Here is a 23,951-nt window from a genome sequence, read left to right on the forward strand (position 1 = left end):
GAATTTCCCTTAAGGGCAGCTTAGCCCCTAAATGCCCACTTCAGCACCATCCTCTGAAACATCTGGTCCTGGCCCTGAGCCACAGGTGAGGCGATGCAAAGGGCCACTGGGCTGGCAAGTCCTGGCCTGTCATGGGCTGAAGGAGCCAGAAGGGGGGGAGGGGACCAAGCCGGGGCAGGCTGCCCCTGCCCCGCCCCGCCTCGTGCCTAGGCGGGCAGCGCCTCCCCTCAGTCAGCTGCTGGGCTTCCCCTCAGCCTCTCTCCCCCCGCCCTTGTATCCAACATCCGGGTCCTGCCGCCGGCTCCAGCTCGGCTTCTCCCTCCCCCTCTCCCCCCCTTCCCCAGAAGCCATTTTGGACTCGGTTCAGGGTGGTTTTTTTTTTTTTTTTTCGGGTTTTTTTTTTTTTTTTTGGGTACATGGCCCCTCCAGAGCCAGCCGCTGCCGCTGCTCTGCCTCGCGCCGGCCGCCGCCGCCCGCTCCCCGCGCGGGCGATGCCTCGCGCCGGACCCTCGCCTCAGCCGCAGCCCGCCCCGCGCGCCACTGCCCGCCTCGGCGCCCGCTCCCTCGTCTCCTCCTCTCCCAGCCTCGTCTCCGCCGCCCGGGCGGCAGCCGCCGCCGCCGCCTCCTCCTCCTCCTCGGCAGCCGCTGGGCTGGTGCCTCCAGCTGCTCAGCGGCTCCCCTGGATGCTGGGTTGGTAACACTGCTGCAAAGTTTTGCCGCCGCCGCCCGCTTTGCATTTGGTGGTGGCCGCCCGGCTGTGGGATCGCGCGTGTGTGTGGGGTTTGTTTGTCGGCTTTGGTTAGTGCTTGCGGGGGTGTGTGTGTCCCTAGTCCCTGCTGCTGGGCAGGCAGAAGGGGCTGGGTTGGGGTGGGGTGGGGTGGGGTGGGGGGTGGGAGAGAGAGAGAGTTGTTGGTGTGGTGCACGCTTTTCTCCTTGCACAAAAGCCCCGGCAGAGAAAACTCTTGGAAAGCTCGGAGCAGGAGGAGCCGGGAGCCGGACGGCCACCGATCTCGCTGTCCTGGCGCTGCAATTGTGTGCCCCCCCCCTCGAACTGGATACGTTGTTGCAACTGTGAAGGAACTAAATTCGATTTTGTAGGAGCCTTATTATTATTTTTTTTGGTTGCTTTTTGGTAGAGATTCTCGTTTTCCTCCAACCCCCCTTCACTTTCCCGATCATTTTTTCCCCCTTGGGGGTAGAGGGGGATACACAAGGGGGAAAAAAAAAGTAAAGGAATATGATTGCTTCGTGGTTGACTTTCGCCTTTCTTTGTGGAACTTTCTGTGCAGGTAAGTAAATTTCATGTCTATATTCATTGAACAGTTTTATATTCACGTTTGAAAAAGGATTAAATTATGCAATTATTCGAAACCACCTGCCCCTCCCCTTAAAACATCCCTAAACGGTAACGAATGGAAAAAATAAGATTGTTGCTAAGATTTTTTTTTAAGAAACCTTCCCGTTTTCGTTGTTGGTTATGATACAAATGGATTATATTTCTGCTCTGTGTTCCCTTTAATTAAAGAGTGTGTGAATGAATTACAGTGTTTCCGGCCTCAGATTCCGAAGAAACTTCGTCAAAATGGCATGTTAGCGGTGTGTCTGTGTGTGGAATCAAGTTGAGTGTAAAAAAAAAACAAAACAACCTTGTGGTTGTTAGTAACTGTTTTGTCTTTCAGGTAGAGAGCCATGTGTTTTTTACTCGGGGCTTTGCAAGGCTGCGTTGTGTAACTGGCTTGATTTCCTTCCTCCCTTCTCTTCTCCATTAATGTGTTAATTTCGGGTAATTTTACTAGTCCCTGGGAAACGCTCTTCGCCTTTTCATAACAGATTCTTCTTGATTTGTGTCTTTTAGTTCTTTGAAAGGGACTGTTTTTAACTAGCTTGCCAGAGTTAAACGGTGCTGAAAGTAGGTTGAAGCGTGTCTCTCCTCTCCCCCCCCCCCCCCCTTAATGAAATGTTATGATCCCATAGGCTTTTGCTATTTTTATGAGATGATTCATTTGGGCTGATTTGTGACATGGTGACATAATAGAAAGTTGTAAGAGAGAAGCGAAAGGACCCACCTTTGAGAGTGTTGGTGTTTTTTTTTTAAATCTTCCTTCCTGATCCTTAAAAAACTTCACCACAAATCTGCAGGGTTTGCATTTTTATAGGGACATTGTGTGCCATGATGGAACTTAATGTAAACATTGGACGTGCTTAGGGGCAAAACCAAAAGGCCATACTACTAAATGAATCTCCCAAAGCGTTGGCATGCATTTCATTTGTTTCAGCCTGAAGAGCTGGATTTTTGGGGTGAAAGGGGCGTGGTGGGGAGCGCATGTGATTGTAACGATGGGTTTTTTGGGGGGTAGTTAAACATTTCAGGGGTGTGTGCTGCTTGTTTTGGAATTTTTCTCGTTCTGCTAGATGTATTGGGCTATTGTAAAACCGGGGTGTTCCCTTTGTCAAGGGGGAAAGGGGCGGCTTTTTAGCTAGAGCCATTTCTGGGAGGCGAGCCGCAGCTTTGCAGGGCTGCTTTGTTGTGTGGTTCCCTCCTTGTTTTGATGAGGGGTGGAGAGAGGAAGAGAGCTCACCCTTTGGGAGATTGGTAAAACAATGATCTTGGTTACAGATCGTATACAGCAACACAATCTTGTGTATAGATACATACATTGACGTTGCTACTATAGCATTGGATTGTTACGAAATACAAAGACTTAAAGTTACTTGACCCCCCCCCCCCGGGTGCATTTCCCTCCGTTTCTAAGGAGGCTCATTTTGTAAGGGAAAGGGGTGATTTCCCACTAGCACACGGCAAATTTCTTTTTGTTTTTTATCTTCTTCCACAAATATCCCCCAAACATAATGGATCCTAAGCTGATCTTTATTTAGTCAAATCTGGTGGTCTGATAGGGGAAGGCTGTGTGTAGTAACTTGTTACGTTGTATCCATTACTGAGCAGGGAAAGGGTGGTTGGTGGTATTTGTGTGTGTGTGTGTGTGTGGCGGCGGCGGGGGGAGTGTGGATAAAGGATCACAAGAGAGGCTGCTGGTTTTAAAGTGGGGGGATGGTGCTGCAGTTGTGCCTTTTGCTTGCTGCGTGCGTTTGGTGGGAATGCAGTTTCCTCTTCCTTCTAATATTTTTATTTTAAATCTGGAGAGACTGGGAAGAGGAAGAGATTTCCCCATGCGTTGGTTAAATGGTTTCCCATTGGAAACCGGGAGGCGATCCTGCCCGGTTCTTCGAGGGGATGAGGTCGGGGTGGGTTTGTTTTGGAATGTGCTCCCGGGAACCGCGCGAGCTGAAATCTACCAGGCGCAAGGTTCTTGCTGCTGGTGGTGGTTCTTTGTTCCGAGTGTCCATTAAATATGCAGTGCCGCTGCCTGCGTTTTGTATTTTAAACAGTGCCATCTCGTAATTATTGTAAAGTCATACTAAAGGTGATGGTGTGGGGGAGAAGGGGCAGAGAAAAAATAATTTGTGGTGGAAATCAAGCCAGCTAGGACATGTAGCTCATTGATAGAGCACTTGTATACAGCTTTGTTTCCTTGTATTTACATAGCTGTGCCGAGCAAGATCAGGTATTTTGTAAGGAGCAGGATAGCTGGGACAGTGGTATTCAGTTTATTATAATCGCAACGGCAGTGTTGGCTGGAAAATTATATTATGTGCATAAAAGGGATTTTTTTAGCCAGTTTATTTTCTTTCTGTGTGCTTCTTGGGTCTTTTTAGCTCATGTGGCTCTAAAGTGAGATGGCCCCTTTTTGTTGTTAAAATCTGCTCCTGTAATTTCATACAATGGCGAAAACATCAACTAGAGAAAAACAAAGTTGCCTAAAAATTTTGACCCTGTAAGGTTCCTGTGTGTATCATGTTATAAAAAGGTACAACTCCCTAGGACAGACTTTTTCTTAAAATTTAATGAAGAAAAAAAAAAGAAAATTATATGTAATCATATTTATTTTGAAAGGTCTGTGATCATCAAATTAGAGCACCAGCAATATTGTAAATCTGTGTTTATGTATTGGCTTTTCCACATTTCATCTAGTATTTGTGTGTGTTGAGCAGTTATGACCCTCCTTGTCTGCCAGCTTTTCCTAAGGCAGCTGTGTGGGAAAAGAGAACAAAGTTGCAGCTTTTTGGTGGGGATTCACAGCATGTGTGTTGCTTGAGGTATCCTGTGTGTGTGTGTATTTTAGGACTGTGGAAAAGTGGTGGGCTTTTTAAAAATAGCTCAACCTCCATTGTTGATGGATTTTCTGAGCTACCTTGGCTGGCTAACAAAACAAGCACAGACTGCTATTCTTTCTAAAAGTATCTGTTGTGTGCTTAATTTTTGAGTGTTGAAGATTTGTTGATGAAAACATTATGTTCATTTTTAGCCTTTTGTTTACAAATTTTCTACAGTCCAAATATTCAGAAATAGTGTTCTAATCTATGAAATTGAGATAATATAGAATATGGAAAATGGCTTATTTTGCAAAACATATTACATACACATTTCTCTGAGACATTGCAGGATTTAAACTCATTCCAAAATAAGAATCACCATGTAGCAAAATCTAGTCTGCTGTTTCAGTGTCTTGTATTTGTCGTCTTGTGCTTGAAAAAGAAAATAAGATTGGCTTCATTACCTTACTAATTAAACACAGTGAAGCTTCTGGTCCAAGGTTAATGGCGATTGCCATTAAAAACACAAAACTTTTTGAATCGGGTGGCTAGGATATTTTTTTTAAAAAATCAAATCTAGTTAATTATACCCCCAAGATCAAGTTTTCTTCTCTACAGAACTGTGACAATGCTTATGTTAAAGGTGTGTTTGTGTGTAATATATATTAGATTAGTGACATTATAACATTGACTCTCAGTGCCCTATGCAGTTTGTATTTTTTTAACAATGAAAATTTTAGAACATCTCTGTTAATGCAAAAAGAAAAGGAGGACTTGTGGCACCTTAGAGACTAACCAATTTATTTGAGCATAAGCTTTCGTGAGCTACAGCTCACTTCATCGGATGCAGTTACTTTGGAGTATGTTTTTTGTTTGCTAATAAACTTCAACGAAAAAATCCGCTTCACTAGAACAATGAGAGACAGTCTGCACCAGCCCTGCCATCCAACTAAAAGCCCTTATATGCTGAAATTTATGCCAATTTTGTGTCTTTGAGTAACCTATCCAGGCAGTAACATTTTTCTTACCGTCTCATCAACTGAGCAGAAACAGCCAATTAAAGCAAAGCTCTTCAATTGCCAACAGCCTAGCTGTCACCACCCTCCTATCCACTCTGGTCTCCATTCTGGTGTGGCTCAGCAAAGACATGCTTGCCGGTTGTTTGCAGTTTAAGCAATGCAGTCGTCTTAGGTCTCCCCTGCTGCTACTAAATAGAAGGTACAGAAGAAAGAAACAAGCTGTTTCTTCACCTCATTTTTGTTGTCGTCTCTACTTCTCCCCTCCCCTACTGTCCAACACAGATAAGTGTACGGGCGTCTCTAGTTTTGTAAGGCAGGACGACTACTTTTGAAAACTCAAATCCAACAGGATTTTTTAGGAGTTAATGGGGTAACATTAGCCCCACTCCACATGTCTGGCTTCTTTAATCTGTGGGGCACCTCTTTCTATGATAGGTTCCTCTGCAGAACATAAGTACTTTATTAAAAGAATCAAGGCATTTTCAAAATTTACCTAATGCAGAATGAATTTTGTTCTAGGCAGGGCCACCAGTAAAAATGGTGCAGGTGCTTAATACCCATTATGAAGATCCCTTAAGAGTCAGCACATATTTAAAATAAAAATCACTGCAGTTTTTTAAAGGCAGTAATTCTGGGCCTTTAATGTTTCAGAGTCTAGCTTCAGAAATGCATACTAAATTCTAGTTCTTGAGGTGGTGGTGGTGGTAAGAAGGTGGCCATTCATGGAATGGCACCCAGCTGCTTTGGTTAACTGACCGTTTCCCATCATCTTCTGATGATCAGAGTAATATCTTGCAAATGTAAAACTCAGCACCTTTCAGGCAAATGCAGCTTGGCAACTGTCTTATATTAAGCATAATAACCTGATCTAAATGTTTTAAAAATGAATAGTGATTTTGGATGTCTTTATTTTTGGGTGCCCAACTTGTAGAACCTTGGTGTGGGCTCATTTTCAGAAGGTGGGTGGTCAGCACTTTTTGAAGACCAGCCCTCTTCAAAGTTTCTCAAGTTGGGGACCCAGAATAAATAGCACTGAAGATGTAGTCCTGTAATTCTGACATCTCGTACTTAAAACAAAAAGAAAGTGATGAAAAGAGAAGACACCTTGCTGGACTTCACATTAATCAAAACTCAAACTAAACAGCTCTTTAGAGTGTTATTTATCCTTACAGATGGGTTCTAAGAATTGTATAACTATTTATAAATTGACAAAGAGGCTGTTGTTAAACAGAACCCAAGTGCAGTGGAGTTTGTTTGGGATTTGCTTCAAAGTCAGCATTTCTGTTTCTCATTCAGTGGAATGAACGATTTAAAAAAGTTTTTAGTTTCTTGGTTAACTGCAGGAAGCAGCATGGTGTAACTTCTTGGAGCTGCTACTCTATTTCCAGCTCAGTTGCACTCTATAACAAAACCTTGTAGGAAGCTGGGAAAGAGGAACCCCAAAGTGTAATCTCTATTTTGAAGAGGTGTCCTCTTCCCCTTTCATCCCACCCAGGCTTTGATTTTAGAACTAGCAGGAGGGTGTGAGGTCTTGGTTGGCCAATAGAATTCTCTGGAATTGAATTGTGTAATGTTGTACCTGCCATTCTTTACTCTGTCCCCACTTAGGGACTTTTTGCCTGTCCCTTCTTGAGGAGATTTTTTCACAGCAGTGAAACTGGATGTCTTTAAGTGAGAGAGATGTGGAACGGTATTCACCACTACAAGCTCCCTCCCCCCCACTTAAACATTAAGGCTTTGCTGATGTCTTGTATCCCCTCTTCATTAGTACTTCAGCTAGAAATAATTTGTAGCAGTTTAGCCATTTGTACCTTTTGAGGTAGATTAAATAATATACACCACTTTTCTCCCTGAACGTTCTCTGTAAGATTTCTTGGAGCTGTTGAAGTCAAAGGGTCAGAAACTAAATTAAAGATGAAACATTCTGTGTCCTTGCATTCTACAAACCTAGCAAATTTTGTGCTTAGATTTTAATATGTTTCGTGTTATACACTAATTACATGTCATTTTCTCACAGTTTGGTCTTTACTTGGCTATGCGGTGCTACTTCTGTTCAAAACTAAAAAACGTTGGGTAGCAATAAAATAAAAAACTTTGGCCAATATTTAGACCTTTTTAAAATTCATGTATTTTTTTTCCCATAGGACTTCTGGTTACATTATAGCATTTGGCATGGGCCCACCATGGTTTTGGTGCTCATTTATTTGTTATTTGTATTACAGTGTTACATAGGAGCCTTAGTCAAGATCTGGGCCCTGTTTTGCTAGGTACCATGGATGTAGCAAAATATCCCTGCCCCAGAGAGCTCACAGGCTAAACAGACAAAGGGGGGAAGAAAAGTATTTTATTTTATTATCATCCTTATTTTGCAGGGTGGGGAACTGAGGCACAGAGAAATTAAGTGACTAGCCCAGGGGCAATTCTGGCCCGTCTAACACTTCTGTCCATCCCACCATGACTAACGTTTCTGTCCAGCGTCCTCACGATCTCAGAGACCAGACCACTAAAAATCCTGTGGTGGAGCGGGGCGCTCAGTCAGGCTGCCTGCCTGCCATGGCCCCACACTGCTCCCGGAAGCGGCCGGCTGCTACTGGCATGTCTCTGCACAACCCTGGCAGGGGGTGGTGGTGGGGGGGAGTGGCTCCGCATGCTGCCCCCATCCCTAGCACCATCCTCACAGGTCCCATTGGCCGGAAACCAGCCAATGGGAGCTGCGGGGGTGGTGCTTGCAGGCATGGGCAGCGCATGGAGACCCGCTCCCCCCAAGGGGCACAGAGAAACACGCCAGCAGCAGCTGGCCGCAGTTGCTTCTGGGAGCGGCATGGGGCCATGGCAAGCAGGCAGCCTCCCTGAGCACCTTGCTGTGCTGCCAGCTGGGAGCCGCCTGTGATAAGCACCTCCTGGCCAGAGCCTGCACCCCTCACCCTCTCCTGCACCCCAGTACTCTGCACCAGCCCGGAGCTCCCTCCTGCACCCAAACTCCCTCCTAGAGCCCTCACCCCCTCTATGAATATAGTAGAAATGTGCAGCCCGTGACGACTTACCCAAATTCGTGGAGTGGCCCCCCTGTGAAAATTATTGCCCACTCCTGGACTAGTCCAAGATCAGACTAAATATTTTGTTCACTGCCTCTAGTTACCATGAGAGAACAATCTAAACCAAATGAAGGGAGTGGTGCTGTATGGCAAGTCAGCCTAGCAGTGAAAATTAGACTAATGTGCTCCAGCCTCAGAATAAGGCTTTCTGTTTATAACACTGCTGTGTACAGCTAGATTGCATTGTTACTCTCATAGGAAATCTGATCTTTTTAGACCAGGCTGACTGCAATTAGAGTTTTATATGTGTAAATAGAGCTTGGTAAAGTTTTAAAACAGTCATCAGTGGGTATCTGTGTTCATCCGTACAAAAGATGTGAATTACCCTTTTCCATTCACCTGTATTTCAGTAGTTTTTAACTTGGGGTCCTCCAGCTGTTGTGTATCATTTAGGTTCCAGTCCAACAAATGATGGTGTGGCAAACTGCTATGCAAGGTTGGGGGCGTGTTTTGCGTTAAGTTTACTGTCTGGAGATCCATGCGTGGTCCTGTGCAGATACTGAGTAAAAGACAGTCTCTGCACCAAAGAGTTTATAATTTAGTCGTCAGGTGGGATTATAAAGAAAGGAGACAGAAATTTCTCTGGGGACAGTACGAGAGAGAGATTGTGGAATGAACTGTCCAAGTTGCAAAGGACTATCACAGACCTCAAGACCTTCTTCCCCAAGTACAAGACACACTTCTTTTACCTGCCTTCGCTAACATAAACCCATACCAACAGGTGTGTGTATTTGAAAAACAAAACCCTAAACCTACCAAAATATGACACTCCACTGCATGTGTTTCTCTCTCCGAGGAGAGGATGAGAGAACAAACAACTCGTGACAGATGTGTAGTCATATTGCTTATTGAAGGCACTCGAGATACTGTGGTGACGAGCATAATTTGAGAACATACATAGAATAAATTAAATAGAAATATGAAGGTACTGAAATAAGACCGTAGTGTGCTCCCTGTTACAAATTTAGAGTCACTACAGTCATTCAAGCCCTGTTGAAATGATTATCAGTCTGTACTTGTGGGCCCTATTACCATAGTATTTGGGCATCTGTCTTTCATGTATTTATTCTCATGCCACTAGCAAGCCAATGAACAATCTATAGAATTCCTGATTCCTGGTGCTGTGTACTAGCCACTAGGCTGTACTTTCTCCTAGGCTACTACAACAGCTGCCATTAAAATAAAAGGTCAGTATTAGTCTAGTTCTTGCACAGCGGTACCTTAGATGCTCTGTTTATTTTCACATTTCCTATTTTAGCATAGGGAATACTGTATCTGAGGTAACCTGTCTTGTAAGTTTTGGTAAAAGTTTACCTTTCACTTCTGATGTCTGTGTTGCTAATTTGGTGGTCTCCACCCTAATTAAGAGCTTGTCTTGTTTATCAAATAGTAAAGTTAAACAGGTTACCCTGTTTTCTGACAAGCCCATTTTTATATACAGATGTCAGAAATGTTTTCTAATTTGGCTTTTAGAAACACCATGGATCATATAATACATAGCAGACACAGCTTTGCATTCCTAGAGAGGAAAGAGTGTAAATGTGAATCTGAAGTAAAGATGTGTTCGTTCAGCCCCTCCCCCCTCCTTTTTGTGGATTATAAAACTATTTTATAAAATGAGAGCACTTCAGGTTTGGTATTTGCTAAGCGTTTTAGTGCTGTTTCTGTGAGCTCCTTCTCATTTCTGAGCACTGATGGCAGGTTCTTTTGTTTACTTGAGTTGTCTACTCATCTACGGTTCTCCCCAGTAGCCCTGGCCTCCACAGATACCTCTTTGAAAGTAGGACATTTAAGCATTGCAAAGATGATGTCAAGGCCTTTATCTGTGAAAGGAAGCTAAATACTACATTATTAAAGTTGTAAGGAGACTGTAGTGTGGGTAGAGGCTGCCAACTACAGTATTACGTAATCAGTTGTGAGCTGTTTGCTGTGACTGTTTGCTTGAGACTGTCCTCATATTAGACATTCTTATACAAAGCTTTAAAACTGTGGACAAGAATGAAGTTACAGTTGCTTTGAAACAAAGCTACTCAGCCAAATGCATGCCTGGTGTAATTTCAGGGATGGGTTTGTCCCATTGAGTTCAGTTGTGGGGAGGATTAAAATGAAACGTAAAGTGTTTTTTGTTAAAGTCAGTTTTTTGTTTTCTTTCCTCCCCAATGGTATGACTGACTGAAAGACAGCAGACTTTTAAATCCCTCAAATTTAGCTTATTTTTAAAGTATGCAGAGTAGTTAAGGGGTTAAGATTGCTAATTCTCCTATATGCGGGGTCTGAGAAATTCAGTTGTCCTTGGGCTTTTCATAGTAGGAGTATCAGGTTGCAGCTAAGCCTGTCATTGGGTAGTCCTTTGCTTCACTGAAGTTTGAACTTGGTCTCTCTTGCTCTCACATGCGCATACTGTATGTCAATAACTAGTTTTTATAGAAAAGGCTCTGTTCAAGCCACAGTAGTCTTATGCCTGATGCAGCACATGTTCCCAAATGTGTCTTCCAGTCATTTTTGGTCATTCACACATCTGTTTGGCAATAATCAGCAATTTGAGACTAAATAACAATTTTGGGCCGGACATAATAAACACCATTTCTATAATAGCTTGCTAGCTCTTCTTCCTCTCTAAAATTGTCTTAGAATATGCATTGTGGTCAAGGGAAACACTTGAATTCCTTGCAAGCACTGGTAGCACTTAATCAGTGCAACCAGGAAAGTGAGGGAGGAGATGATAGGTATCTTGAAGGTTATTCATTTTGATATTAAATTGCATGTTCTCCTACGGTGGTGTAATACAGTGTAGGAATTTCCTACACACGTTGTCTGTTTTACTTAACTTGATGCAGTTATACAACATTAAAATACAAGAACACTCATGCTGCATATATGGACACCTTGTAGAGCCATGGAAAGAAATGTGCTTATCATGCACCTTTGATTACCTCACCTGTTGCCTGCTCCTAATGCTTGCTCCTTGATACCTGGTTTAATGTTCCAAAACCCCAAGAAGCTTCAAACAGCCACCAGTTCTTAAAATCAGCCTGACAGAGAAATGTTTTCACTTTATCGCTATTATTATTTTATTGCTTTGTACTATGGTAGCACCTAAGCCCTGCAGGGTTAGAAATTGGAGCTATATACCACTGGGGAGAGGAGACTGCCTGCTTCCCACTGCGGCCCTAAATTCACTTATTTCCCTGGGAATAGGCTTTAAAATCAAGCATGGAAAAGTGATCTCAGGTCATTTTTCTTAGCCCTGTATATTTGAACTTACATTATTGAAGGCATAAGGCTTTACAGTCAAAAGGATATGAAAAATAGCCCTAATATATTCTTAAAAAATCCTAAATTTTTTTTCTGTAACATGAGGCATTTACAGAATACAGCGTGAAGTAGCAGAAGGGTTTTATTGGCTGCAGTTTGGGTTGACCATATAAAGTAGTTATAGCTGTGCCCGTTTTGAGTAAAGCGTCCATCCCAAATCTTTGCGTGTAAAGAATTTATACCACACCGTGTATTCTCTCTCTCTCTGTCTCTAAAATAGGACAAAAGCCAGATTGTGGCAGCGATTATGGATCTGATGAGCGGTAGCATGGTGCAGTGGTTAAAATGCTGAATTGTGGCTCAGGGATCCTGGGTTTAATTCCCTGCTCTGCCATGAATAGGCTGTTGTGATGCTAGGCAAGTCATTTCACCTCTCTTTGCCTCTGTTTTCCTCTGCTCTTTTCTCTGTCATTTCTATTTAGGCTGTAAGTTCTTTGGGTCAGGGACTCTCATACTATGGGTGAATATAGCACAGTGGGGGGCTCTGTGTTCAGTTTGGGGTTTCCAGGAGCTGTTCTGGGTCTAAACTTGTATGTAATTTTTAATATAAAATTTGGCCTTCCAATCCAAAGACCTGTAAAGGCTTGAATAAAAATCCCTTTTCTTAATTGGTTCTTCTTAATTACTGTATCTTCATGTCCTGGAAAAGCTTTGTTCCAGCAGTGGGAATAATTTCATCCCAGAGACTTTTTAAAATATTGTTTCATGGAATAAATTCCTCTTGGCTTAGTGTGCAGTCCTTTACGAGTGTGAGCGGTTATACAGCATCACAGTGGCTGCTGTACAACTATATATCTGGTACGTCAAAATGCTTGGAAACTAAATACTCTCTGTTGCTTTCTTGTAAGCACAAAACAGGCCCAGGGATGTGCTGAGTCTTACATTTTAGGTTGTCCTGTGAGTCAAACTGTAGTTTGGGCCATTACATTATTATTTATTAACCAGTGTAAACTGTAGCTTAATCTTTCTTTGAAGATGACGACTACTAGAATGAAGACCTGGGTGGCTTTGCTGGAGTCCTAAAACTTTTTCAAAAGTAAAGATATGGAGCAGAAATCCTTTGTGGAAGTCTGTGCAGATGACAAACTTGGGATCACCTATGGCACAAATTTAATTGCGGATTGCACTCACCTACTGGTCTCTTGGAAGCAAAGTGGTAATCTTGCCCTTCGTAAGTCAAGTGATTCTTGATGCTGGCAGTGAAGAGGAGCCTTTTACTGCTAAAAGGTGTCCTTAGTGTTGCTGGATGGCTATTATAGTGGACCATGTTTTCTAGAGTAAGGAAGGGAAGCTTGCCCACCCTGACCTAAAAGTGGCTAGATGTTTGTCCAAAGCCTCTTACCAAGTGTTGGGGTAACATGATGGTGTGTATAATTTTCTGCTGGCATAAACTGACCAAGGCAATGGATGTGTGTCAGTTGACATCAGCAGAAAACGTGGCCCACTATTGCTATTTTTAGTTGTGTGTACTAATACTGGTCTTATGTCTGTCAACTTCTGGAACTGGTTAGCCTAAGGAAACCAGAAAAGTGTTCTATAGACTGTTATATAAATACGGATGTGTTCCTTCACCTGATGGGACAGGGTAAAAGCTAGATATTCTGGGTTAGTAAAAAAATAGAAATAAAAAATAAAAGAAATGTAGAAAACCTTTTTTGTAGGTAATAGAACTTCCTATCCTGCACAATCACCAATGCAGATTCCCTCAGACAGAGACAAACACCTACAGGATCTCAATCAAGCGTTCTTAAAATTACAGTAAGCTACCTGGGAAAGAGAAGAAACAGACTGACAGAGCCAGAAGGGTACCCAGAAGTCACTTACTACAGGACAGGCCCAACAAAGAAAGTGACAGAATGCCACTAGCCGTCACCTACAGCCCCGAACTAAAACCTCTCCAGCGCATCATCAAAGATCTACAACCTATCCTGAAGGATGATCCCTCACTCTCACAGACCTTGGGAGACAGGTCAGTCCTCGCTTACAAGCAGCCCCCCAACCTGAAGCATATACTCACCAGCAATTACACACCACACAACAAAAACACTAACCCAGGAACCAATCCCTGCAACAAACCTGTTGCCAACTCTGCCCGCGTATCTATTCAGGGGACACCATCATAGGACCTAACTGCATCGGCCACACTATCAGGCCCTCGTTCACCTTGCACATCTACCAATGTGGTATATGCCATCATGTGCCAGTAATGCCCCTCTGCCATGTACATTGGGCAAACCAGATAGTCTCTACACAAAAGAATAAATGGACACAAATCAGACATCAAGGATTGTAAGATTCAAAAACCAGTAGGAGAGCACTTAAGTCAGTTATTGAGAGTCCTGGGAGACTTCAGTGAGAAACTGCAGAACTGGAATTAATTTCAAACTTGACACTATCAAATTAGGCCTGAATAAAGAATGGGAGTGGCTGGGTCACTGCAAAAAATAATTTTCCCTCTGATACTCTCACCTTCTTGTCAGCTGTTGGGATTAGGTCCCCTCCATCTTGATTAGGTCACCTCCATCTTGATTGGATTGGCCTCATTAGCACTGACCCCCCACTTGGTAAGGCAACTCCCATCTTTTCATGTGCTGTTATATATAATACCTGCCTACTGTATTGTTCACTCCAGGCATCTGATGAAGTGGGTTTTAGCCCATGAAAGTTTATGCCCAAATACATTTGTTAGTCTCTAAGGTGCCACAAGGACTCCGTGTTGTTAATGCAGATTCTGTGTTTGTAAAATAAGTATCTGCTAAAGGAACCCCTTCAAAGGCAACTATAAGCCCCAAAAGTGAGTGATCACCATTCCTGTTAGATAAATATGGAAAGAGTGTGTAACTGCAGTGAACTGCTGATACAAGAATAAACCTGAGGGGTTGTCATAAATATAAGAGGAAGGGTAACCACTTTTCTGTATACAGTGCTATAAAATCCCTCCTGGCCAGAGGCAAAGTCCGTTTACCTGTAAAGGATTAAGAAGCTCAAGTAACCTGGCTGGCACTTGACCCAAAATGACCAATGAGGGAGGTGGTAGAATCTCCTTCCTTAGAAGTTTCTAAGGTCAGGCTTGACAAAGCCCTGGCTGGGATGATTTAATTGGGGATTGGTCCTGCTTTGAGCAGGGGGTTGGACTAGATGACCTCCTGAGGTCCCTTCCAAACCTGATATTCTATGAAAGGACACTTTCAAATCTGGAGTGGGGGAAGGCTTTTGTCTGTCTGTGTGATACCTTTGCTGGGAACAGATCAAGGATGTAAGCCCTCCATCTCCTATAAAGTTAGTAAGTAATCTAGCTAGAAAATGTGTTGGGTTTTCTTTGTTTCGGCTTGTGAAATTCGCTGTGCTGGAAGAAATGTGTATTCCTGTTTTTGTGTCTTTTTGTAGTTTAAAGTATTGCCTAGAGGGATTCTCTGTGTTTTGAGTCTGACTGCCTGTAAGATTATCTTCCATTCTGATCTAACAGAGTTGTTCTCTTATCTTTTTTTGTTCTTCTAATAAAGTTCTGTTTTTTAAGACTCTAATTGAGTGTTTTGGGTCTTAAAAATCCAAGGCTGGTTTGTGCTCATCTTGTTTATTCTCAAGCCTCCCCAGGAAAGGGGGTGTTTTAGGGGGATATTTTGGGGAAATAGGAACTCGAAGTGGTCCTTTCCTTGTTCTTTTTCTAAATCACTTGGTGGTGGCAGCATACTGTTCAAGGACAAGGTGAAATTTGTGCCTTGGGAAAATTTTTAACCTAAGCTGGTAAAAATAAGCTTAGGGTCTTCCATGCGGGTCCCCACATCTGTACACTAGACTTCAGAGTGGGGAGGGAACCCTGACAGGGTGAATGCACTGTGCAGGGTATGCTGAAGAGAGAACTGCTGTTTAGTTATTTCAGGTCACTTACAAATACAGTTGAAATAAGTAAAGTATAAAACTTTGAAGTGCAGCGTGACAAACTAAAGTTCACTAAAAATAGTTCTGTATATGAAAGCTAGTTGAAAACTGAGCAAGATGAGTCATTTTATAGGCATTGTTGATAGAATTTCAGGGTTCCAAGAATGGAAGATGAATGTCTTTCTGTTATAGTAACAGCTGCTCTCATAGAATCATAGAATATCAGGGTTGGAAGGGACCCCAGAAGGTCATCTAGTCCAACCCCCTGCTCAAAGCAGGACCAATTCCCAGTTAAATCATCCCAGCCAGGGCTTTGTCAAGCCTGACCTTAAAAACCTCTAAGGAAGGAGATTCTACCACCTCCCTAGGTAACGCATTCCAGTGTTTCACCACCCTCTTAGTGAAAAAGTTTTTCCTAATATCCAATCTAAACCTCCCCCACTGCAACTTGAGACCATTACTCCTCGTTCTGTCATCTGCTACCATTGAGAACAGTCTAGAGCCATCCTCTTTGGAACCCCCTTTCAGGTAGTTGAAAGCAGCTATCAAATCCCCCCTCATTCTTCTCTTCTGCAGGCTAAACAATCCCAGCTCCCTCAGCCTCTCCTCATAACTCATGTGTTCCAGTCCCCTAATCATTTTTGTTGCCCTTCGCTGGACTCTCTCCAATTTATCCACATCCTTCTTGAAGTGTGGGGCCCAAAACTGGACACAGTACTCCAGATGAGGCCTCACCAATGTCGAATAGAGGGGAACGATCACGTCCCTCGATCTGCTCGCTATGCCCCTACTTATACATCCCAAAATGCCATTGGCCTTCTTGGCAACAAGGGCACACTGCTGACTCATATCCAGCTTCTCGTCCACTGTCACCCCTAGGTCCTTTTCTGCAGAACTGCTGCCTAGCCATTCGGTCCCTAGTCTGTAGCTGTGCATTGGGTTCTTCCGTCCTAAGTGCAGGACCCTGCACTTATCCTTATTGAACCTCATCAGATTCCTTTTGGCCCAATCTTCCAATTGGTCTAGGTCCTTCTGTATCCTATCCCTCCCCTCCAGCGTATCTACCACTCCTCCCAGTTTAGTATCATCCACAAATTTGCTGAGAGTGCAATCCACACCATCCTCCAGATCATTTATGAAGATATTGAATAAAACCGGCCCCAGGACCGACCCTTGGGGCACTCCACTTGATACCGGCTGCCAACTAGACATGGAGCCATTGATCACTACCCGTTGAGCCCGACAATTTAGCCAGCTTTCTACCCACCTTATAGTGCATTCATCCAGCCCATACTTCCTTAACTTGCTGACAAGAATACTATGGGAGACCGTGTCAAAAGCTTTGCTAAAGTCAAGAAACAATACATCCACTGCTTTCCCTTCATCCACAGAACCAGTAATCTCATCATAAAAGGCGATTAGATTAGTCAGGCATGACCTTCCCTTGGTGAATCCATGCTGGCTGTTCCTGATCACTTTCCTCTCATGCAAGTGCTTCAGGATTGATTCTTTGAGGACCTGCTCCATGATTTTTCCAGGGACTGAGGTGAGGCTGACTGGCCTGTAGTTCCCAGGATCTTCCTTCTTCCCTTTTTTAAAGATTGGCACTACATTAGCCTTTTTCCAGTCATCCGGGACTTTCCTCTCTGTCCATTGGGATATACTATTTGCCTATCCAATGCGTAATAATTTAAAAAATTATTTCATAGCAGCCTGTGTGGAGGATTATACAGGAATTTTATCTTTCTCCATTTGGAATGCTCTTGCTCATTAGAAAAAAAACCCAAAACCTCTCACCTGAATTTTGTATTTTTTTCCCTAGATACATGTAGTTATGAGTGGGGAAAGTTAACAGTTAATGGGGAGTAAGTAATTTTAAATAAAAAAAAATAAATTGGGAGGTTTTAAATTTCACTAAATGCACTCGTCCTTAAAGAACATGTAAATTCATTTTTCTCAGAACACTTGAATGGTTCAGCAACATTTGGATACTTTTATTTATTTGGATACTTAGTTTCCTGACAGAAGCTTTTAGAGGGGAGTCCAACTTTAGACATGTAGATTTCTTTTTATTTAATCTCAGTGTCCATCCTTGTCAAGTGCTAATACAGGGCTTGACTCTGATTTAATTTACTCTGTCTGAACCTCAAAGTAACTTGAAGTCATCTGAGTTTAACTGGTATAACACCACAGTACAGGCCTGTCTACTTGAGGGGTTTTTGTACTGGGTATAGCTATCTCTTTGCTTTAATGGGGTTTTAGTGGTTTGTTTTAACGATTAGCATGGAGTCTTACAACATTTACTGAGTCAAGAGCAGTAGAAAGAGGAAGGCTGGCTTTAGTCTTTCTTTCTTCCATCTGCTGGAAGTTTGCTTCAGTATCCGCTTGTCATTTAAAATAATGGGAGATAATGTACCTTATAGTGGAATGCAATGTGGTGATCCCCCTCCTCTGTACCCAGTGGCCTTGTGCATTTTAGGGGGCTCCTGAGCTATGCAGTTGCATATGGAAATAATTTCCCACCTGGGTCAGATGATAAAGTATCTAAGAACTTGAGCCCTGTCTATATTACCTCTTACACCATGGCTATTGCCCCTGAAAAACTTCAGTCCATGTTTTCTCAGTGTAGATGCAACAGGAAAGGTTACTTAATCATAGAATATCAGGGTTGGAAGGGACCTCAGGAGATCATCTAGGCCAAACCCCTACTCAAAGCAGGACCGATCCCCAATTAAATCATCCCAGCCAGGGTTTTGTCAAGCCTGACCTTAAAAACTTCTAAGGAAGGAGATTCCACCACCTCCCTAGGTAACATTGGTTAAACACATTCCAGTGTTTCACCACCCTCCTAGTGAAAAAGTTTTTCCTAATATCCAACCTCAATCTCCCCCACTGCAACTTGAGACCATTACTCCTTGTTCTGTCATCTGCTACCATTGAGAACAGTCTAGAGCCATCCTCTTTGGAACCCCCTTTCAGATAGTTGAAAGCAGCTATCAAATCCCCCCTCATTCTTCTCTTCTGCAGACTAAATAATCCCAGTTCCCTCAGCCTCTCCTCATAAGTCATGTGTTCAAGTCCCCTAATCATTTTTGTTGCCCTCCACAGGACTCTTTCCAATTTTTCCACATCCTTCTTGTAGTGTGGGGCCCAAAACTGGACACAGTACTCCAAATGAGGCCTCACCAGTGTCAAATAGAGGGGAACGATCACGTCCCTCGATCTGCTTGCAATGCCCCTACGTATACATCCCAAAATGCCTTTGGCCTTCTTGGCAACAAGGGCACACTGTTAAGTCATATCCAGCTTCTCGTCCACTGTAACCCTTAGGTCCTTTTCTGCAGAACTGCTGCCTAGCCATTCGGTCCCTAGTCTGTAGCGGTGCATTGGATTCTTCTGTCCTAAGTGCAGGACTCTGCACTTGTCCTTGTTGAACCTCATCGGATTTCTTTTGGCCCAATCCTCCAATTTGTCTCAGTCCCTCTGTATCATATCCCTACCCTCCAGCGTATCTACCTCTCTTCCCAGTTTAGTGTCATCTGCAAACTTGCTGAGGGTGCAATCCACACCATCCTCCAGATCATTTATGAAGATATTGAACAAAACCGGCCCCAGGACCGACCCTTGGGGCGCTCCATTTGATACTGGCTGCCACCTAGACATGGAGCCATTGATCACTACCCGTTGAGCCCGACAATCTAGCCAGCTTTCTATCCACCTTATAGTCCATTCATCCAGCCCATACTTCTTTAACTTGCTGGCCAGAATACTGTGGGAATAATAATGAGAATAAGTTTCCCAGTGGAGGATTAATCTAGGACTGGGTCAGCATGGAATCATAGAAATGTAGGGCTGGAAAGGACCTTAAGAGGTCACCTATTGCTGAGGCAAGATTAAGTAACACTAGACCATCCCGGATAGGTGCTTGTCTAACCTGTTCTTAAACACCTCCACTGACCAGGATTCCACAACCTTTAGATAAGCACTGGAACAGTCTAACTATAGGAATAGTTAATAAGTCTATCCTAAAATTTAACTAAAATTTCCCGTGCTACAAACTAAGCTGATTACTTCATGTCCTATCCTTGATGTATGTGGAGAATAATGAATCACTGTCTTCTTTATAACAACGTGTTATATATTTGAAGACTGTGTGTGTCCCCCCTCCACGCCCCCCCAGCTGCCTTTTCTCTAGATTAAACATGCCCAATTCTTTCAACCTTTCCCCATAGGTTGAATTTTCTAAACCACTTACTTTAGTGCTCTGCTTTGGATAAGCATGATGTGCAGTCCTCGATCCAACGTCTTCCCTCCCTTATTAGTTAGTTACTGTGCTCTGAGCAGGGTTGGATGGCATGGCTGAAATGCCTGAGCCCTATTTACTTCATTTCCAACGGTGAAATATGGCTTTGAATTTTCCCTCCTTCATTTTTGACTGATGGGAATTAATGGGAAGTAGTGGAGTCATCAGAGATATACAATATGTTTCTAAAGGCGTGATTTCAAGCACATTCTTTGATCAACTTTCAGATTCAAATATATAAAGCTGATTTTGAGAGGGCAAAGAGGGAAAAGGAAACCATTTATTTCAACCCCCAAATTCCTTCTAGCTGTAGAAACATTGTCAGAGTAATTGTAGCCTTTTCAAATCTTTCTTTGTAGATGTTAGTCTAAGAAAAGCCATGCCGTATTGATGAGTGTCACTATTTTTACCAGTGATCTATCTTATAAGGTATCATTTGAATGATATAAAAGTGGCTAATGCTTAAAATTCCAGCTGTTCATGAATGCTGCTTCATGGATATGAAATCAGGATATATTTGTGGGTTATAATTCACTACCTTTTATTGTTTTGGTCATTGTGGGATATAGATAGTAGGTCAGTTAACTTTATCATGTTAATTAAAACTGGATTGAATTGTTGAGAGTAATTTGGATTTGGAGACAGTGGGTTTTGTATTTTTTTCCTTGTTTCTTTTGTTGTTGGTAGAATGTTGCAATGGGCTTGGTGAGGATTGTGTTAGGAAATTAGCACAGGGTACAAAAACTCGTGTTGCCAAGTAAGTACAGAGTTTCTCCAGCTAATTGTGGCCTTGAAGCATATCCTATAAAGGTCATCTTTGTTAGTGAACTACAGGCGTCTCCTGTGAGACAGAAATCTGTGTCTTTATCAAGGATGAAATCTAGGCTCCCTGGTTACACAATTGAGCTTTGCTATAATTTGGACATCATTAGGCTCGCTAATAAAGCAGTAGAACATTCTAATCCATGTTCTTGTGCTTTTCTGTCTTAAATGTATTTTTCTCTGTGCATTTCTTCTTATGATGTGATTTCCCCCCCCCCCATCTCCCTCTAGAGCAGGGGTTCCCAAACTTGGTTCATGGCTTGTTCAGGGATCTTTGTCACTTATTGTGTGGGTTGGTCTGGGTATAACCTTGAGAGCAGTGCACAGAATTGTGTTTTGGCAGAGTTTGCCATGTGGATTTGGAGACTCTGTAATTTCTGACTATATTCATTTTTTTAAACATGGGTGCATCAAGCCTGGAAGTGCCTATATCAAGTGGTGCTGGAGATTATTGCTGCAGTGATGTTTAGTTGTCTCTTTAGAGCAGTGGTCTCCAACCTTTTTACGCCCAAGATCACGTTTTGAATCTAAAGGCATCCCAGGATCTACCCTTCCCCAAAGCCCCATCCTGCTCACTCCATGCCTCCCTATCTCTGTTGCTCACTCTCCATCACCCTCCCTCACTTTCACCAGGCTGGGGTTGGGGTTTGGGAGGGGGTGCGGGCTCTGGGCTGGGACCAAGGGGTTTGCAGTGTGGGAATGGGCTCTGGGCTGAGCCTGAGGCAGGGAGTTGGGGTTTAAGATGCGGTGATGGGTGCAAGCTCTGAGGGAGTTTGGGTGCAGCAGGCAGCTCCCGGCTGGGACAGGGGATTGCGGTGTGGGAGGGGGTGCGGGGTGCAGGCTCTGGGAGGGAGTTTGCGAATGACACAAAGCTGGGAGGTATTGCCAATTCAGAGAAGGACCGGGATATCATAGGGGAGGATCTGGATGATCTTGTTAACTGGAGTAATAGTAATAGGATGAAATTTAATAGTGAGAAGTATTATTAATCCCTAAATGCATGACCTTACAAGAATTTTAGTTATAAGCTGGGGACGCATCAATTAGAAGTAACGGAGGAGGAGAAGGACCTTGGAGTATTGGTTGACCACAGGATGACTATGAGCCACCAATATGATATGGCTGTGAAAAAACCTAATGCGGTCTTGGGATGCATCAGGCGAGGTATTTCCAGTAGAACTAAGGAGGTGTTAGTACCGTTATACAAGGCAGTGGTGAGACCTCATCTGGAATACTCTGTGCAGTTCTGGTTTCCCATGTTTAAGAAGGATGAATTCAAACTGGAACAGGTACAGAGAAAGGCTACTAGGATGATTCGAGGCATGGAAAACCTGCCTTATGAAAGGAGACTCAAGGAGCTTGGCTTGTTTAGCCTAACCAAAAGAAGGCTGAGGGGAGATATGATTGCTCTCTATAAATATATCAGAGGGATAAATACCAGGGAGTGAGAGGAATTATTTAAGCTCAGTACCAATGTGGACACAAGAACAAATGGAAATAAACTGGACATCAGGAAGTTTAGCCTTGAAATTAGACGAAGGTTTCTAACCAGCAGAGGAGTGAAGTTCTGGAACCGCCTTTCAAGGGAAGCAGTAGGGGCAAAAGACCCATGTGGCTTCAAGATTAAGCTTGATAAGTTTATGGAGGAGATGATATGATGGTATAACATGCTTTTGGCAATTAATTGATCTTTAACTATTAATGGTAAATAGGCCCAGTGGCCTGTGATGGGATGTTAGATGGGGTGGGATCTGAGTTACTACAGAGAATTCTTTCTTGGGTATCTGGCTGGTGAATCTTGCCCACATGCTCAGGGTTCAGCTGATCGCCATATTTGGGGTTGGGAAGGAATTTTCCTCCAGGGCAGATTGGAAGAGGCCCTGGAGGTTTTTCGCCTTCCTCTGCAGCATGGGGCACGGTCACTTGCTGGTGGATTCTCTGCTCCTTGAAATCTTTGAACCATGATTTGAGGACTTCAGTAGCTCAGATATAGGGGAGAGGTTTATTGCAGGAGTGGGTGGGTGAGATTCTGTGGCCTGCATTGTGCAGGAGGTCAGACTAGATGATCATAATGGTCCCTTCTGACCTTAATATCTATGAGTCTGAGTTTGGGTGCAGGAGGAGGCTCCAGGCTGGGCCAGAGTGTTGGGGTGCCAGAGGGGGTATAGGGTGCTTGCTCTGGGAGGGGGCTCAGGGCTGGGGGTTGGGGTGCAGCCTCCCACTGGACAGCACTTACCTCCGGCGGCTCCCAGTTGGCAGCGAGGCTAAGGCAGGATCCCTGCCTACCCCAGCCCCACACCGCTCCCGGAAGGGGCCAACATGCCCCTGGGACCCCTGGCTGGGGGGGGGGGGGGCACATGGCTGCGCGTGCTGCCCCTCTGGGCAAGCACCGTCCCCACAGCTCCCATTAGCCAGGAGAGCTGCGGGGATGGTGCTTGCAGAGACGGACAGTGCGCGGAGGGAGACCCCTGCCCTCCAGGGTCATGCTGGCCGCTTCCAGGAGCGACGTGGGGCTGGGGTAGGCAGGCAGGGAGTGTGCTTTAGCTGCAGCCACACTGCGCCACCGGAGATCATGATCGACCGGTTGGTGACCACTACTTTAGAGAAATAGTATCTATTTTATGTCCTGCTGCCCCCCTGCTCTGAATTCTGAGCACCTTAGAATGTATTCTAATGTATTTATCCTTGAAAAACCTGACTAACCAATTTATTTGAGCATAAGCTTTCGTGAGCTACAGCTCACTTCATCGGATGCATACTGTGGAATATGCATCCGATGAAGTGAGCTGTAGCTCATGAAAGCTTATGCTCAAATAAATTGGTTAGTCTCTGTGGTGCCACAAGTACTCCTTTTCTTTTTGTGAGATTGGGAAGTTCTGTCATTCCCATTTTACAGATATGGAAGTGCGGCACAGAGAGACTGAGGCTATGTCGTCACTAGAAACGCTGCAACTTGGCTCCTGTAGCACTTCAGTGACTCATTAGAGTGATGGAAGGGATTCTGCCACCATAGTTAGTTCACCTCCCCATTTGTAGCTATGTCAACATAGCACTGTTTACACCAGGGGTTAGGTTGACTTAACTGTGTCACTCAGGGTTGTGGATTTTTCCCACCCCTGAGTGCCATAGCTTGGTATACCTAACTCTTTAGTGTAGTTCTGGTCTAAATGACTTGCTCAGCGCCATGTAGGAAGTCTGTTAGAGCAGAGTCTTTAATTCAAGTCTCCAGAAAACCAGTCTAGCACCTGAATCATGGATTATCCTTCCTCTAAACTGCATTGTGGGGGGTAGGGGGGTGTTGGAGAATCAGAATTTGACTTGGGGAGTCCTGTAGGAACTGTCTATGTATCAGTCATTACCATA

At 43.8% G+C, this 23,951-nt stretch overlaps 1 protein-coding gene across 2 annotated transcripts in view; it reads left to right on the forward strand.

Annotated features, from left to right (window-relative positions):
• The first annotated feature begins 531 nt into the window (after window positions 1-531).
• Window positions 532-23,951, forward strand: part of ACVR2B (activin A receptor type 2B) — a 172,577-nt gene continuing 149,157 nt past the window's right edge. The window contains exon 1 of one of the 2 annotated variants that reach the window (XM_073334660.1): window positions 532-690. In XM_073334660.1, coding sequence (XP_073190761.1) covers window positions 684-690 — 7 coding nt within the window. In that variant the 5' untranslated portion in view covers window positions 532-683. Of the gene's footprint in view, window positions 691-907; window positions 1,290-23,951 lie in introns of those variants that run through there. The other variant, XM_073334659.1, reaches the window with a different exon arrangement.

This window comes from Lepidochelys kempii, chromosome 2, assembly GCF_965140265.1.
Source record: "Lepidochelys kempii isolate rLepKem1 chromosome 2, rLepKem1.hap2, whole genome shotgun sequence".
Lineage (NCBI taxonomy): Eukaryota > Metazoa > Chordata > Testudines > Cheloniidae > Lepidochelys > Lepidochelys kempii.